At 38.5% G+C, this 17270-nt stretch overlaps 1 protein-coding gene across 5 annotated transcripts in view; it reads right to left on the bottom strand.

Annotated features, from left to right (window-relative positions):
• The window catches only part of RAP1GDS1 (Rap1 GTPase-GDP dissociation stimulator 1), a 150291-nt gene extending 134558 nt beyond the window's left edge, over positions 1-15733 (bottom strand). For 4 of the 5 annotated variants that reach the window (XM_081219159.1, XM_081219161.1, XM_081219163.1 and 1 more), the window contains exon 1: positions 15532-15733. In XM_081219159.1, the coding sequence (XP_081075285.1) occupies positions 15532-15535 (4 nt within the window). In that variant the 5' untranslated portion in view covers positions 15536-15733. The remainder of the gene's footprint in view (positions 1-15531) is intronic. The other variant, XM_081219162.1, reaches the window with a different exon arrangement.
• Between the last annotated feature and the right edge of the window lie 1537 nt (positions 15734-17270).

Genomic DNA, 17270 nt, shown 5'->3' with positions numbered 1-17270 from the left:
TAAAAAACACATACACACACACACAAACTTTAAAGCATAATCAACCCAAATGTTACCATAGTACTAACTACCTTTCTCATGGTAATGATCTTAATAAAGTACCCATTATTATTAGAATCATTATAGTATTATTTTAGAAAATCTAATAACTACTATGTATCTGAAACTCTTTGGTAATTATATGAGAAAGTATTATTTCATTTAATGGTAATAAACCTAGAAAACCCACTGTCTTCCAAAAGTGACAGGAAAGAAACAGATTCAAAATAATTTTGTCAAATATATAATATGAGCTTAACAAATATACGAATATAAGATTAACATTAAAATTAATATCGGGGGCTTCCCTGGTGGCGCAGTGGTTGAGAGTCCGCCTGCCGATGCAGGGGACACGGGTTCGTGCCCCGGTCTGGGAAGATCCCACATGCCGCGGAGCGGTTGGGCCCGTGAGCCATGGCCGTTGAGCCTGTGCGTCCGGAGCCTGTGCTCCGCAACGGGAGAGGCCACAACAGTGAGAGGCCCACGTACAGCAAAAAAAAAAAAAAAAAAAAAAAATTAATATCAGGTATAATAATTAAATTTTCATTTGGAGAGAGGAGTACAGATATTCCTTTGTTCCTATGAGATTTTATTAGGCTATTAGGTTTTGAAAAAAATATGTAATTTTTAGAGGTAACTATCCTTATTAACTTAAAAGTACTGATTGACATTTTTCATTAGCCAAACAGGTAACATTTACGAAAAAGTTACAGTGAAACCTATAATACTGTTTAAACATGCATATCTCTTTTCTGGTAGCCAAGACAGTCAACAAACATTTTTTCAAGGGAATTAATGTCACATAAAGAACAATTAAATAACCCATAAGGAAATGCTACTTAGAAAAAATTCTGTTAGGCTATCTTCATTTGAAATGAAAGAAAAAAATCAGTAAACATTTATTCAGCAGGTGGTTCCCACTTTAATGAGTTTTAACAGCAATCTGTTTCTTACTGAAACAATGTATCTTTCACATTTTATAACTGTTCCAATAATTACTGTTACATAACAAACCACCCCGAACTTACTGGCATAAAACAAAGGCCAATTTATTGCGCTCACAGATTCCATGAACCAGGAATTCACAAAGGACACACTGAGAATGGCTTGTGTTTTCTCCACAAGGTCTGGGGCCTCAATGCTGTCTCAAAGGCCAGGAACGTCTCTGGGAGTGACTCAGTGGCTGAGGCTGGTATCATCTGAATCATCTGATAGTTCATTCACACATATGTCTGGTGATTGTCCTGGAAGGATGTGAATGTTAGGATTGCTGACCTGACACCTGACACCTGAGGCCTCCTTATGTGGCCTGGCTTCCTTATAGCATGGCATCTGCAGGGTCTCAGACTTCTCAGGGCTCCAAGAAGGACAGTGTCTCGACAAATAAGGTAGAAGCAACAATGCCTTTCACTACTGAGACTAGGAAATCACAGCATCACTTCCACTGTCTTCTATTGGTTACAAGTGAGTCACATGCATGCTCAGATTCAACAGGAAGAGAATTCCCCACCTCTCAATGGAGAGTGGCAAGATTTAGAAGAATACCTGGGGCCAAGAGAGATTGTTGTGGCCACCTTTGGAAAATATAATCTGCTACAGTAACTTAATAATATTCACTACATAATTTGGTTAAAATAATACAACAAAGAGCATTATACCCTTTGATTGGTTTTAACTCTGAATATAAGATAAAGTTTCCCAAAAATGACTGTATTTTCAGCTTTGGAAATAGAAATTAAAATTTATATGATTGTTATTTTACATAATATTTACAACTACCTTGTGAAATAGGTGTTATTATTACCTATATTTTAACAGCTGAGAAAGTTGAATTCGGCAGCTGAAGAACTTGCCCAGAAACTTAAGTGTCAAGGTTGGGATAAATCCAGACATGTGTGTCTTCACAGTCCAAGCACTTCTCACTGACCAAGCAATCTGCACCGTACTGCAATTAAGTGAACCTCATGCAGATCACATGCATACCAGAGCTGTACGAAGCAGGACTACCTGTATCTTTCTTTGTATAGATGAAAGCTCTTCAATAATGAATTTATAACCCAACCATGTTAGATAGTTGTACTAGCTAATGACTGTCCATGTATCTTAACATGTCACAAAACAAAACAAAAAACAAGAAAGAAAATCACGATGAAATGTATCAGGGAGCAGTCTCTGCCATAGCATCTCAAGGGTAGTACCATGCTGTTTAGTACAAGTAAGTGTTTAATTGAATAAGTAAATTCTAGGAAAAATTTTCCAGATCACTGTAAGTAATGAGCACTTGTATATTCCAAAGAATCTGTACTAGGTGCTGAAAAGATAAATTTGATCTATCCTCTCATTTAAATTCTTAGAGGGGGGAGGTGTTTTCTCTTTTTCTAGAATCCAAATTATGGGGACTTCTCTGGTGGTCCAGTGGTTAAGAATCCACACCCCAGGGCTGGGGACGTGAGTTCGATCCCTGGTCGGGGAACTAAGATTCCACATGGCGTGGGGCAACTCAGTCCACGTGCCACAACTACTGAGCCCATGTGCTCTGGAACCTGTGCACCGCAACTAGAGAAGCCTGCGCGCCACAACAAAGAGAATGGGCTCTGTGACTAAAGATCCTGCATGCTGCAACGAAGACCTGACTCAAATAATAAAATTTAAACACAATTAATTAATTAATGTAAAAAAAGAATCCAAATTATGGCTGTATCTGTTTCTATTACTCATTCTTTTATATTGTTCTTTATCTACCAGTTAGAGGTTAAGCTTTTCAAAAGCAAAAAAATGTGACTACTTGCACTACTTATTTTGTCACTTTCTGTAATGCCTAATATGGTAATCTTGTGTTTCTGATCTGACTATGGTACTTTATACAAACTATATAAAAGCCAGAAATGTGACACAGTTGACAGTTATTTTTTCTGGGAGCTTACCACCACCCTCCCCAAAAATGTGTTCTTGCAACTAAAAGGAAATTAAGTTAATCAGCTCATATAAATTTTGTCTTTGTTCTAATTGATTTTGTTTCTGAGGCCAACTATATCTTATAATCTTAAAGATAAACCAACATTTATATTTCTGTGAAGCATAAATACATCAATGTAAGTTTTACGTTCTTATAATGATCAGTTTCATCTTTCATAATGGAGTTACTTGAGGAATCTTAGAAGGGGAATATTTTTCAGAAGAGTTAAAGGAAGTAATTTTTACAACCTAACAAATCTGTTGTTAAAAAGAATCTTAGATGATGTGAGCTTCTCACAGTTTTGAAAACAAATTTTTTGTTGAAGTATGCTGATTGCTGGTTATATTTTTTTCCTGACTATAAAAAACAAAACTCCACCCATAAATTCAGGGAACTTACTAGTTATTTGAAATTATTTTATACAACTATTTTTATATAGTTTTAAAAAATAATTTAAAATTAAAAAATTTTAAATTATGATTTTATGTAATTCTTTTTATATAATTATTTTAAGTTTATATAATTCTTATATTTTAGAAAATACTTTCTAATACATAAGAAAATAATATTCTCTAGAAACAGTTTAGCAGTCTTATTGCACTTTGATTGCTTTTTTAAATGCCATGCCATCATTTGCCCTAGAAAATGTATTTTATGCTTGAGAGCCAAAAAAGAAAGGAAAAATACAACAGATCTTGGTTTGGGGGCTAGTAACTGAGCTTGAAGTTTTCCATATGATAATTTATATTAGTATGAAATGGGCATCCCCCTTCCATTTTTAATTGAAATCTATTATTTGGTTCCTATTCAATAATAATGTAATATTTTAAGGATATATATGAAATGGGGATTTAAAGACCTTAACTAACTTGCCAAAGGGCTATACTAAACAATTAATTAATTTACGGAAAAGCAGAGATTCCATCCTCTATCTCTTTGATTTCTTGTATCATTTGGTCAATTGAAAATTCAGTTTAATCATCACTGATTACCATATATATCACAGATAGTTAACTTTGCTCTTGACTAGTTGTACGATTTAATTTTCACAACAATTTCTTTATTTTAAAATAAATGTATTAATTTTCAAAGTAATATAAGTTCAATTTTATCAGAAGTTTGAATACAATTAACTCTTCAGTAGTTCAAAAGCTATAACAGAAATTTCAGACATTGCAAATTTAAATACTTTCAAGAGTGAGAGAGTACCGAATGAGATTTGTAGGATTTAAAATAATAGTAAGAGGGACTTCCCTGGTGGTCCAGTGGTTAAGAATCTGAGCTTGCAATGCAGGGAGCACGGGTTTGATCCCTGGTAGGGGAACTAAGATCCAACATGCCGGGCGGTGAGGCCAAAACAAACAAACAAACAAACAATAAAAATAAAGTGGTAAAAGAAGTGTCTTTAAAATAAAAGATAATAATAAGAAGTAATGAACTGGGGACCTTATACCCTGCCTAAAGGACAACTATCGTTGATTGTCACCAATAGAAATACAGGTTCAGAGATCCTAAATGTTTAATTTTTCAAGAAAAGTTGGTGAAGCAGATTTTTATCAGAAATTTCCTGATTATTTAAATGTTGACAACTAATTCCAATTTCTAAAACTTCGCTAAAAAAATCCTTCTGCAGAGTATATGTGGCCCATGGACTGCTGGTTTGCAAGCTCTGTTACAGACTTGTCTATCATCACTATAGGGTAATGCTGTTAAATTAGGAGAAGACTGACCTGAATCTGTAGTGACTCTATGACTGAACAAACAAGTATTTACTGAATGCCAATAAGAAATATGAAACACTGAGCAACTATAATTATTGAATTATTGAATGTGTTATAGAAGTCCAAGAAGTAAGAGGTGTCCAGAGAACAACAAGAGGTCAGTATGAGAGGTCAGAAGTAGTTTTTATGAGCTGGACTAAGGAGAATGAATATGAAAAGTTATTCTAGAAGAAGGGGTAACATGAACAGTGGTGTCTTGGTGGTATCACTGACGAAGAATATTTAGGACAAAGGAAGATGTATTTCAGAGAGCAGTGAGAAATACGAGACGTAGCAGATTTCTATGGACCTTGAAAGCTAAGCAGAGTTTAGACTTGATGCGGTCGACAGTTGAAGCAATATTAGATCTTGAGTAGGGAAGTGACATGATCAATGTGGTGTCTTAAAAAAAGATGGTCATAGCACGTAGAAAAGACTGGAGAGCTCAGTCTAGTATCAAGAGGCCAACTAAGAAATGGTCTCAGTAGTAGCTGAGGTAAAGGCCTGGACTCTAGCAATAGAAATGGGTAAAGAGTTTTCCACTATCCTATTTACCTGAATGAATCCTTGTTATTAGCTTGTTTGTGTGTGTGTGTGTGTGTGTGCACGCGCCCCTGTGTGTGTGTGTGCACTTTTTTTCATTAACAGATTGGAGCTGGTCTAGTATAATGAACAGAACACTAGTTAAGGAGTTAGGAAATAAAGATTCCAGATCTGACACTGACCCTAACTAAATGTGTGAAATTGGGCATGTCTCTTAATCTCACTGAGCCTCAGCTCCATAATCTGGACAGAAAGAGACAGCGCCAGATAGATGTCATTGTTTGAGGCCCTGGGTCTTACAATTCCGAAAACTAACAATCTGAAGTATTCAGATAAAAATGTAATCTCTGGTTTCTTGTGAAAAGTCTGAAAATCTGGCTTCCTTGGGCCCTCATCTGTACATGGCAAAACTGGCTGGAGCTGAGTAGGGCATTCCTCTTTTAGGTTGGGCACATACTCTCTTAGTTGGCCATAGTCCCACCATTTCCTGTTGTAGCCCTTCAGTGAGGCCCAGAGTTAGTTACAATTCATCATGCTTTCATTGCTGTTTTTTATTATGGTAGAGAAACATTTTTCTAAACTTTGTCTTTTATCAAAGGTGAGAAAATGAAAGACAAAAAGACATTTTGTCAAGAAAAATGAAAGAAAGCATACATTTTTATGGAAATAAAATATTCCTTTAGATTTAATATGCAAAAGAAAAAGTGCATATGTGTGAAAAGATCACCATTTAACCCTCTTTAATCATATAGTTTCATTTGAGTTTGGAAACCCTGTTATACATGTTGGAAACCTATTGAAAAAAATATCTAAGGAGTGAAATGATTAGATTCACATTTTAGAAAGAGTACTCTAGAAGCATGCAAGAACTTAAGAGAGGGAATGCTGAGAGAAAGAACATCTGTTAGACTAGTAAAGTGGTTTCAAGAGGTGACCTGACATGTTTACAGTGGAGAGAGGAGGAGAGGACTGATTCAAGCAGGTAAAACTATTAGAATTTAGGGAACCCAAAGGGTGTTGGAAGTAGAATGATTCTAGATTTTAGGAATGGTTGACTGGATAAATGGTGATACCACCCAGGGAGTTACAGAATGCATAAGGGAGAAAAAGTCTTGGGGAAAGGTGAGGTAGTATAGCATTACTCTAAAGCAGGAGTTGCCTAACTACAGCCCACCGCCTGTTTTTATACAACCCACAAGTCAAATGGTTTCACATTTGTACATGGTTGAAAAAAGTCAAAAGAAGAATATATTTCATAATGTGTAAATTATATGAAATTCAAATTTCAGTGTCCACAAATAGAGTTTTATTGGGACATAATTCATTCCTTTATTGATTGTCTACACCTGTGTTCACTTCACTATGACAGGTGAGTCGTTGAGACAGCAACCATATGTGGTACTCTCATCACTTTAAACTGCTGCTTGATGTACTACAAATTGCAGTGACACAGTTATGATTGTTCAGTGTTTCGAGTACCATGTGTATTGCCACACCACAACATTTCACTTTGACCATCACATCAAAACAAAGAGAGAAAAGTATACTTCAAATATCACACTTCTAATATTTAAAGTGGCATATGGATTATTTTGTTACTGAATGAAATGGCAAACCACTGTATCACACAATGACACTATAGCTACGCTAGAAAAATTCAACATATATCTATATTACCAAACTAAGTATTCAACATATTCACAATAGGAAAGTAATTGTCAGAGGAATTAGAAAATACAAAACAAAGTACCTCTGGGAGGCTGGGACTGACATATATACACTACTGATACTATGTATAAAATGGATAACTAATGAGAACCTATTGTATAGCACAGGGAACTCTACTCAATGCTCTGTGACCTAAATGGGAAGGAAATCCAAAAAAAGAGGGGATATATGTATGCGTATAGCTGATTCACTTTGCTGTACAGTATACACTAACACAACATTGTAAAGCAACTATACTCCAATAAAAATTTTTAAAAATAAATAAAACAAAGTACCTCATCATAGCAGAATTTCTTCACAAAAAGAAAAAGTGAAAATGAAGTTGCAAACAAACTAAGTTCCTGAGGGGCTCACTTATTAGTCAAGCAAGGAAAGCTGTTTACTCATGGTGAGTTAATTAAACTCTATTTTGACTATAGCAACCAAAGAAACATTTCCAGAGGGGGAAAAAACTTGTTTAAGAAAAGTCTTTCAGTGAGAATAGCTACCTGAAGAGGTAAGGGCACGGGGAGCAATATCAATATTCAATTAAAAGACAAGGCAAATAATTTAAAAAAGGTTTTCCTTGGTTCTTGATAAATTAACAGATAGATATTTGTGACACTGCATAGTGTTCTTATTTTCAAGAAGTCAAGGCTGAACGTGAAGTGACTGAAGAAGAGCCTCTATAAAGACTGCATAGAAGAGACAAAAATATTTTTAAAGTTGAGAAAACATTAATTCAGTACAACCTGAAGTGGAATCTATTAAGATGTGTTACACCTGATGGTGGTAAAAACATGTGAGGAACAGAAAAAGGCTTAGTTGAATAAATTTATAAAGTCTGTGAAAATAAGGTGTTTAAAGTCTACGTTTCTTCATTATATTATTAATCAGCAGGTATTTTATAGGAAAAATATTTTAAACTAACATGTATGATTGAACCAATAGTATCAACTTCATTCACACTCACAGATTTAACCACTGTCGGTTGTTTGTACTTTGATAAGAAATAGAAGCTGCATATCCTAACTTGCCTTACCACACAACAGCTTAAGGGCTTAGCAGTTGTACGGTTTTACGGTGATTTTTTTTTTTTAGCTCAATGGTGAGACTGAAATTCTGAACAAAAAGAAGTGCCTTCAACCATTATTATCAAACAATGAATACCTTTGGAAATGATATTTTGCTGCAGATTTGATAATGTCTCCTTGAATCTGACCTGAAAGTCAAGGCAAAACAGTGCTTATATGTGAAACATACTGTGTTAAGTCATTTTGACAACATTGTGCAAATCACAAGTAACCATCAATCTGCTTTATACATTTCTTGCGCTGTCAAAAGTTAAAAACAGGAAGATCTCTGTGCATATACAAATGTGCAACAGATATATTATGCAAGCTCAAACTACAGTTCCAGCAGTGTTTTTCAGACCTCACTGCAAGTGCAAAAGAAACTTCCATATATCAAAATCCATTTCGCTATGCAATTGAGGAGCTTCCACCTAACTTTCAATTGGTTAATCTGCAATGTAAACAGCATACTAAATGGAAACTACCAAGAGAATCTAAAAGAATTCTATAAATACCTTCCATACAATTAATGTGATTATTAAGATCACATGCCCATGATTGATAGCAGCATTTGGTAGTACCTGTCTGTGTGAAAACATGTTTCAAAGACAAAATCAATTAAATGCCTTTACAGATCTGCATTAACAAATGAACAACTGCAATCAATTTTGATGATAGGGTAACTGGAAATCCCAATTAAAGGAAACTGCTCTCTCAAAAAAGGAATTACAATCTTTTCATTCGGAGACCTGAATTTTACAATAAATCATGTTCAATTCATGTTACATTTTGAATTTAGTCAATAAAAATTTTGTGGATATTTGCTTTTTCTCATATATAGTTTCACATCTATGTAATATCCTTGATTTTGCCTCTCGGCCTACAGGGCCTAAAATACTTACCATCTGGCCCCTTATGTAAAAAGTTTGCAGACCTCTGCTTTATGGTGATGCTATTCAAAGTGCGGCATCGTCTGGGAAATGTCTTGACAAGGCAAATTCTTGGCCCATCTCACACCCACTGAATCAGAATTTCTGAGGGTGAGCCCAGTAATTTATTTTTTTTAACAAGCTTATAGGTGATTCTTATGCAAGCTGAAGTGTGAGAATCAATGCTCTCAAACAGGATTTTAGAGACTTAGTTCTGTCCCCTTGGATAAATTATTTAATTCTTTGAGTAAATAAAATGGGGATAGTGTCCCCCACTTCACAGAACTGTTGAAGAGATTAAAACTATTTAAAAAAATATTTTAAAAATGTAGTTTAACATGATTACTGACATCAATAATTCTTAATAAATGGTAATAAATGATAATTATTACTTCGAAGGTGTACTGGGGCCTCCTTGCACCAGCCCATGAGATAATGATAATTAAATTTTTCAGAATTTTGTGAAGCAGTTATTAAAATAGCCATTATCAAAAATTTTATAAACTTAAAATTAAATAAGTTATATTAAAACAAAGTTATTAATAGTCAAAACTCATCACTACTTACTTTACTACATTTTATTATTATCTGTGCTCATGAGGCTATTATGTCTGTATGGTGGATATATTATATACTGGTGTGCTGCATCTCATTTCTTCCCAACTATGCATTCACAGGAAATCAACCACCACAAATCAGAGCTTTTTTGGAGAAAGGCTTCTGGCAAAACGTTAATCAACATACCTCTGGTTATCATTATTAAAAATTACACAATGAATTCAGTTTTGAACTCAATGAGTTTGAACTGACTATGCATGTAGGGATGTCTAACCATCTACTAGATAAAAAGATAGAGCCCAGATATATATTTTTAGGCATCAGTAGCATATAGACAGTAGTTGAAGCCATAAACATGGACAAAATTGAGCAAAACAGCCTTTAGAGAAGGGGTCAGATATAGAACCCATATGGAAAAAGTTATTTTTGTGAACCAAAAGTCAGAAGGACTTTAGAGTTTATAAGTACAGCCAATTATGGCTAGCAGCTCAATTTAATTACTTCCATTTATCACCATCCTAATTCCTGGTTTTAACTCCTGGAATGCTTCTACCAACAAAAGTTGTATAAATAGATGTACCGAGAGAATTACATTACTCTGCAATTTGAATTCAGCATCCATATCTTAGCCAGCATGGGTAATGGTATTTTAGGCCATCTATTCAGACAAGTCTAACAAATTGGTTCATACTCAGAAGTTTCTACCTCAAGGAGACATTGCCCTTCGAACAATAAAGAAAAACAAGTTATATAGGGATGATTATAACACACTTAAGACATCAATGATATTGAGTATATTTCAAACTTTAGTTTCAAAGAATTACAGAATTTTAGAACCAAAATAGACTTTATAACCTATTCTGATACCTTAATTTTTTTTGGCTCTTCTCTCCATAAGAAAGAGCTGTTTGTCAAGTTAAATGTCTAGGAAAGCATTTTAAATTAAATTTTTTCCTTATCAGTTATCTGAACATCTGATTATCTAAAATTAACATGGAGTTCCCAAATGAGATGATCTTCCTTCTCCATCCCTCTTGATGTTCATGAGGGGATATTAAAAATTTACATAATTCTTTATGGCTGTTGCTGGTGCCTCTGATACTCCAGAATCGCCAAGTTCAGTTCAGCTGATCTGGAATCTCTGGAGAGAGCAATCACACTATTTCCCTAAAGGCACCTAGAAGCTCCAACATTCCACTGTGAAAATTAAAACTCTATGGTTCTCAAAATGAATTAAGGCTATTATAACTTTCCAAATAGTAGTACTAGAGACTTCAGAAAATATGACTCTGCCAAGGATAGTGAAAAAAAAAAAAAAGTGGGCATATACAAAATAGGTATAAAGCCAATAAGAAAAATTATTGAACTAGTCAATACATAATCTATGCTCTTTTAAAATAATAAATTTTAGTGATTACCAACTTATAAAAATATTGTATTGCTCTACCTTGACTTATAAAGAATAAGTAAAAGTACCAATTTTAACTATTTATCTACGAAACTATTCCAGGACTTAGAAATGCAAGCCAAAAAAAAAAAAAAAAGGACTTATGCATAAGGCTTATACATACTTACAGAGAAAAAGAAAACTCCATGAATTAAGAGTATAATTAGAGGTGAATATATAACTAGAGAAATCCCAAATTCACAAAGATGAATAATAAATAAAAAGTGATAAAACCATTCATTAGTAGAGTATCCTTTATGCAGACTGTCATGTAAAATTGTAAAACCATTTCTAAACTCACTCTGCATGACAGATACTGCAAAAACAGAAAGTATACTATACTAAGTCACAAAGACATAAAAAATGGAATGTCAAAGAAATGTGAGGCGCTATGGTGAGATTACAAATTGTTCGGCAAAAAAATAGCACATGTCATTCCACGTAAAGTGAGACATTTAAAAAATGTTTAAAGAAAACTATGCTTACGTACAGATCTTTAAACGGGGCAAGGAATATTGTACTACTATACATAGGGAACTCTGTCTCCACTTACTCATTAGCCACTTAGCCTTTACAACTGACCTCCATAGCTATCATACCTCGTAAAGCTGCTTTTTAGAAAATACCCTAGGCAATATCCTAACCAAACCACATCAGCTTGGAGCCTTTTCTCAGTCCTATTACTCTTACTGTTCTGAAGCAACAGCCATTATTGACCATTCACTCTTGAAATCAACCATATGCCTATTCTAGTCTTCCACTCCTACCTACTACTGTCTTTTTTGGTATCAAATCGTTTCATTCTTTTTCCTTAACAATGGGGCATTCTTCAAGATTCTTACCTTGGACAAATTTTCTTCTTTTTCTTTGTTGACTCTCATCCTCCTACCTAACTTCAAATATTATCTCAGGAAAATTGTGGATAACATCCAGATCTCTAGCTCAAATCCTCTCTTGAGAGTTAAAATAACTGTTAAATATTTTTTACCTAGTTTTGGTTAGTCAACTGATTTTTACTGCATAGCTCCTACATGCAAGACACTAGTGTTAGGAAATGTATTCAAAACCTAATATGAGAGTCCCTGTCATGAAGAAGCAGAGAAGCTAAAAGGCAAACTAAACAGTCCAACACATCAGGTCCAAAACTGACTATTCATTCACGTTTCCTCTTCCAGGGGATTAAAGAGATATTTAAAAGATCCCACAATCTCATTATTGCCCAGGCAACAATGTATGACTCCTTTCTTAATTCCATATTCCTTATTGCAATTTTCTATTCCCATTGCCACAGGCTGGTTCAGGACAGTATATATTTTCACCCAAACTGCAACAACCACCTTCTGAATTATTCTCCAGTTTCTCATCCAATCGATCCTGCACTCAACTGACAGATTAATTTTCCTGAACCACAGATGTGCCCCATCACTTACCTATATAAAAAAGTTCAACAGTCCCTCAATAGACAAGTCAAGTCTAAAAACTTCTTCAGCTTGGCATTCAAGGTCCTCCATTATCTGTTCTTTACCTATTACAACTTTCCATCACTGTCACCCACTATTTCCTTACCTTTTGCTCCAGCCAAACATGGTTATTTAATCATATCCTGAAACTGTTTGAATGTTTCTATCTCTGTATCTTCCTTTATGTCATTTCTCTCCCTCTACTCCCATCCTGATTAACAGTCTCCGTTCATTTCTACCTTTCAGAAGCTTAACCAACCATTAGATCAAATAACATCATTTTTCTGAAAACTCCTCTCCATCCTCTGAAACTATAAAATATGTTAAGGTCTTTTGTATCACTCATACTTTATTTAGTTACCTGTGTATGTAGAACATTATTCCTGTTAAGATTATAAGAAACTTGAAAAATGTTTTATTAATTTTTATCCTCCCACAGTACATTACATATGGTTGATATTCAACAAATTACGCTGAATTTATAATAAAACTTATACATAATAATAATAATAGCCATGGTCCATAAGACTACACAGGAAGTTTCCTTCACTCTCTTATGGAGAAAAATCACTGCCACGAGAATATCTTTTTAAAAAATCACCTTATTTATTTCTTGAAAAGACATTAAAAAGTGATTTTTCCCCCTACCATTAATCAGTATACCCCTTATGTATATATGAACTGTTATAATAACTTCCTTGGCTTCGAATATAACATTGCTTCCCAAGGTTTCAATTTTACATTATGGTATGTACCTACTGATCACAGACTAAACCACTGAAAACAGCAGTGTAGAAGGAAATAGCTTGCCTGATGGCTGCTCCAAAACCCGTACCTCTTAGACAACCCAACTTATTTTTTTTTTTTGAGAGAGAAGAGCAGTCATAGTGTAATTATACTTCTCTGTTCCCACTTCCTTCACATCTCCGTCACCTCCATAATACCTACCAACCCAAATGTTTGTTCAGAGCCCATACTTTCAGGTTCACAAGTTGAAAATAATAGACAGGTTTCCAGTTCAACAATTAAATTCACCAAAGATTTACTGAATACATACTATGTGGTAAGCACTGTAGAGGACCCAAAAATTCATAAGACACAAATTTCATCTTCTGGAACACATGATTAAATGCACAACACACACACCTTAACAACTCCATTATAAAGCAGATTACGTAAGGGCTATAAAGCTTCCAGCAAGGTACAAACAGAATGGTAAAAGGAGAGAGAGTGCTTAATCAAAGTATATACGACAAGCTTCAAATGAGAGATGGATTTCTATTTGGACTTTCTTTGAAATCAAGTAAAGAATTCAAGATTTTCAAGATTAATTATTTTTAAGTAAATTATTTAAGTATTTTTTCACTGATATTGCGACAGAATGGAATTTTTTCTACTGAAAAGGTACTGATTTAACATGTAAGTTAAAATTTTAGTTAAACAGACTTTTTTTTAGCTCACCTTGAAACATGGGGAAATATATTTTATAGGCCAAACTTGTGCCTATAATTAAGAGGAAAATTTTTGTTATGTTCAAGGGAAAGACGCAATGTGTCCAATAATCCGAACTAATATTTATTTAAAATTCTACTCCCAGAGAAAGACTAGACACATATAAATGGGCCGTCAGAAATCTGTCACCATACCAATAGTACATTAAAAAGGAAAAATCTGAACAAATGAAAATAAAATTCTGGGACCTAGATTCATTTTTCATTCATACCACCTCGTCTTGTAACAATGACCTCTTCCTCATATACGGCCAAAGGTCTGAATCAGAGCTTGGAGCATTTGCTTTTCGAGTAGGCTCCATCGACACCAGATACTTCTTTGAAGATTCAGAGTTGCCATGACCTAACTCTGTACGTGTTGGGCAATGTATTGACAGGTGAAAGGACCACACTCATCTCAAGCTTAAAATAACTTGCAGGGAAGGGGTGGGAAAAGTCCGAGTTGACAGATGCCAATGTAGCAAATTTTAAAAAGAGGAAACTATGATAGACAGGAATGGAAGCAAACTGGGGAACTTGCAGAAGTATGGCATTCCAAATTGCTATTTTTTTTTAACTTTCGTCTTTTAATTACATTACAGCATCCAAGAGACGTTTCTGCAATTACTGAACTTAACAATTAAGCAACATATTATGAAAAAAATTTGTAGGTTTAAATTACATGCAGTTTTATAAAACATATTTGCTTTTAAATATCTCATCCAAAACTCTTGATATTAACGCGAAAGAACTAAAATCGGATTATGGAGATTTCGACAAGTGAAGCTGGGAAAGAATAACTAACATGTAAGTTCGGTAACATGTTACAGGCAGGTTGCAGTTTCCCTGCTACAGTAGACAGGCGAAGGAACCAAGAAAATGGGTTGAGCACAGGAATATTGCACACCGTAGTCACCCAACACTAATTCAACAGCTAGCGGGCTCTATCCATCCTTCCTCACGTTCCTCGTGGCCTCTGACAAGTCATCCTTTCAACCTATGAGACTGTCCGCTCTCCCCCACCGAAAATAATTTCCGTGCAGGTTGTAAAATCTCCCGCACAAACTACTTGCTCACACCTCCTCGCCTTGGGATGGGCAGTCCCCAAGATGGGGAAAGGTCGCCCTGGCAGGGAAGTTACGTGAAGTGGTCTTTCTCGCGGTCCGCCCCGAGCCTCCAGCCCAGCAGCCGCGGGAGAAAGGAAGCGGGCGGCCTCCGAAGAAACCGGGATGGGGCAGCGGATGCGAGCCCGCGAGGCAGGCTCTGTGGTGCCCGAGCACCGGCTCGGGCAGGAAGAATGGAGGAGGGGAGGCGAGGCAGCGAGGTGCCCGAGAGCCTGGCGGGCGGTCCGGCCCCGCGGCCCGACCCCACCCCGCCCTCGGGACCCTCCCAGCCCGCGGACTCGGCGTGCGTTCCGCGTGCGCCGACTCTCCCCGGAGGAAGAGCCACAGCCTCACACCAGTGGATTTGAGAAATCCGGCAACTTTGCGCGAGAAATGCTTCCCACCCTGCAACACGCCGAGAAAGAGAAATATGTCAGGCGATGACGGGGGAGGAAGGATGACTTACCCATGGTCCTCCCAGAGGGTGAGGAGCCGGCAGGGCGAGGCGAAGGTCTCCGGTGCGGGCGGCGCGGCGCTGTGTCCTCACTCTACCTCCGCCTCTCCTGCAGCCAGGGAGGGACCCGCGGGGGGTGGCCGCCGGGGAGGAGCAGCTACTGCTGCCGCTGCTGCTGCTGCAGGCGGCGCGGCCGCGGCGGGGACGAACGGCGGGGGGCGGGGCGGGGTAGGGCGGGGCGGGCGGGCGCAGCCTGCGGCGGGCGCGGCTCCGCGGGCTGGAGGCGGAGGCGCCGAGCCTGCTGGAGCGGCGTCCGCCTCGACGCGCGGTCCGGGAGCGCCCCGCCCTCCCCACCGAGCATGCTCAGTGCTTCCCATTCCCCCCCAACCGGGGCAAGAGAATCTGAACGTGCTGGTGGGCGTGTGTTTGCGGGCCGGCTGCCGCCGCCGCGGAGGAGCTTGATGGCGGCAGCTTGAGAGGCAGAGGGTGAGCCTCGGGAAGGCTGGGCGCCGGGACGCTGAGCCCGAACTATTACCCTCCGGCTCGCTACCCCGACCCCACCAACCCACACCCGGAGAACGGGCCGGTGGTAATTAGGGGGCAGCCCGGGTGCACAGGCGGGAATTTCCCGAAGGAGGAAACGCTGGGCCTCCTCAGACCTGGGAGGGTGGTCGGAAAGCAAAGCGGACGTCCTGAAACGAAGCTGGAATAGACCTACTGGCGATGAGGCCAGCGCCTCTGGAGATAAGATACCTGGGGACGCCCGTTTTCAGAGCAGCCTGTGGGCTCGTTGGGCGGCCGCTGGGAAGGCGCTCAATATTAGCGGGACGGTTAAGACCAGTTTAAAAAGAGAAGTCCGGGCAGCGAGAGGAGTGATCGCCCCGGGACGTCCTCGGAGAGTGTGTCGTTCTCCTTCCTAGAGGAGTGCGGCCTTCCTTTCCCCGGAGGACACCTGAAAAGCCATGTAACGAGGGTGCCCTGGCCGTCGGGCTCCACCCTCCCGGAATGTGCCCAGCTGTGCCTGGCTCCCTTGGAACGCGGCCGGAACAAGGTTGCCACGGTGGGAAAATAAAAGTCCGCTGAGTCGGCTGCGGCCCCGCAGGGTCTGCCGGCCGGAGTTTCCTCGGTCCGCGGGGCCGCCGCCCGCTCCCGACACCCCACTAACTGCGGGGAAAACCTGAGCCGCGCGCTCCCTTTTGAGGGCGCCCTCCCAACTGGGCATGCGCGCGGGGCGAAGGCTGGTCTTGGGTCCTCTACCCTGGGGGAGGAGGCTAGGGAAGACTTCCCATTTCTCCGCAGCCTGGTCGTGGCCTGAACCCTCTCTGGTGGCTGGGGTGAGGGATCAGGTCGCTCTCCCGAGGCAGCAGCAACTGCAGTCCTGCAGGGGAAGGGGGGCCGTCAGCAGCACAACCTGTGAGAGGGAGATGCTGAATAGCTCAACGGAAATTCCTTTCCCTTTTCAACTTTTGCTCTTTCGACTCAAGTGTTGAGAAAAAGGTGCCCCCCGCCCTTCATCCGTGGCCCCTTTTAACAGTCATATCACAAGCACACAAGTCAGAATAGGCCTTGTAATGCGTTAAGCGGACAGCCGATTTCTAAAACAAAAAGGAAACATGATAATAAAAAGGTTTGATAAAATAAGAAAATACAATAGAACTACAGAAGTGAAAACTATTAGACTTTTGTGATGCCCAAGACAATCAGGCTCTTCACTCCTACTACGCTGCTTTCCTTTCTGTGATATAAGAATG

This window comes from Mesoplodon bidens (assembly GCF_964165515.1).
Source record: "Mesoplodon bidens genome assembly, chromosome: 1".
In the NCBI taxonomy this organism is placed as follows: domain Eukaryota; kingdom Metazoa; phylum Chordata; class Mammalia; order Artiodactyla; family Ziphiidae; genus Mesoplodon; species Mesoplodon bidens.
Note: the sequence above shows the minus strand (reverse complement) of the source record. Positions and strands in the feature narration are given on the sequence as shown.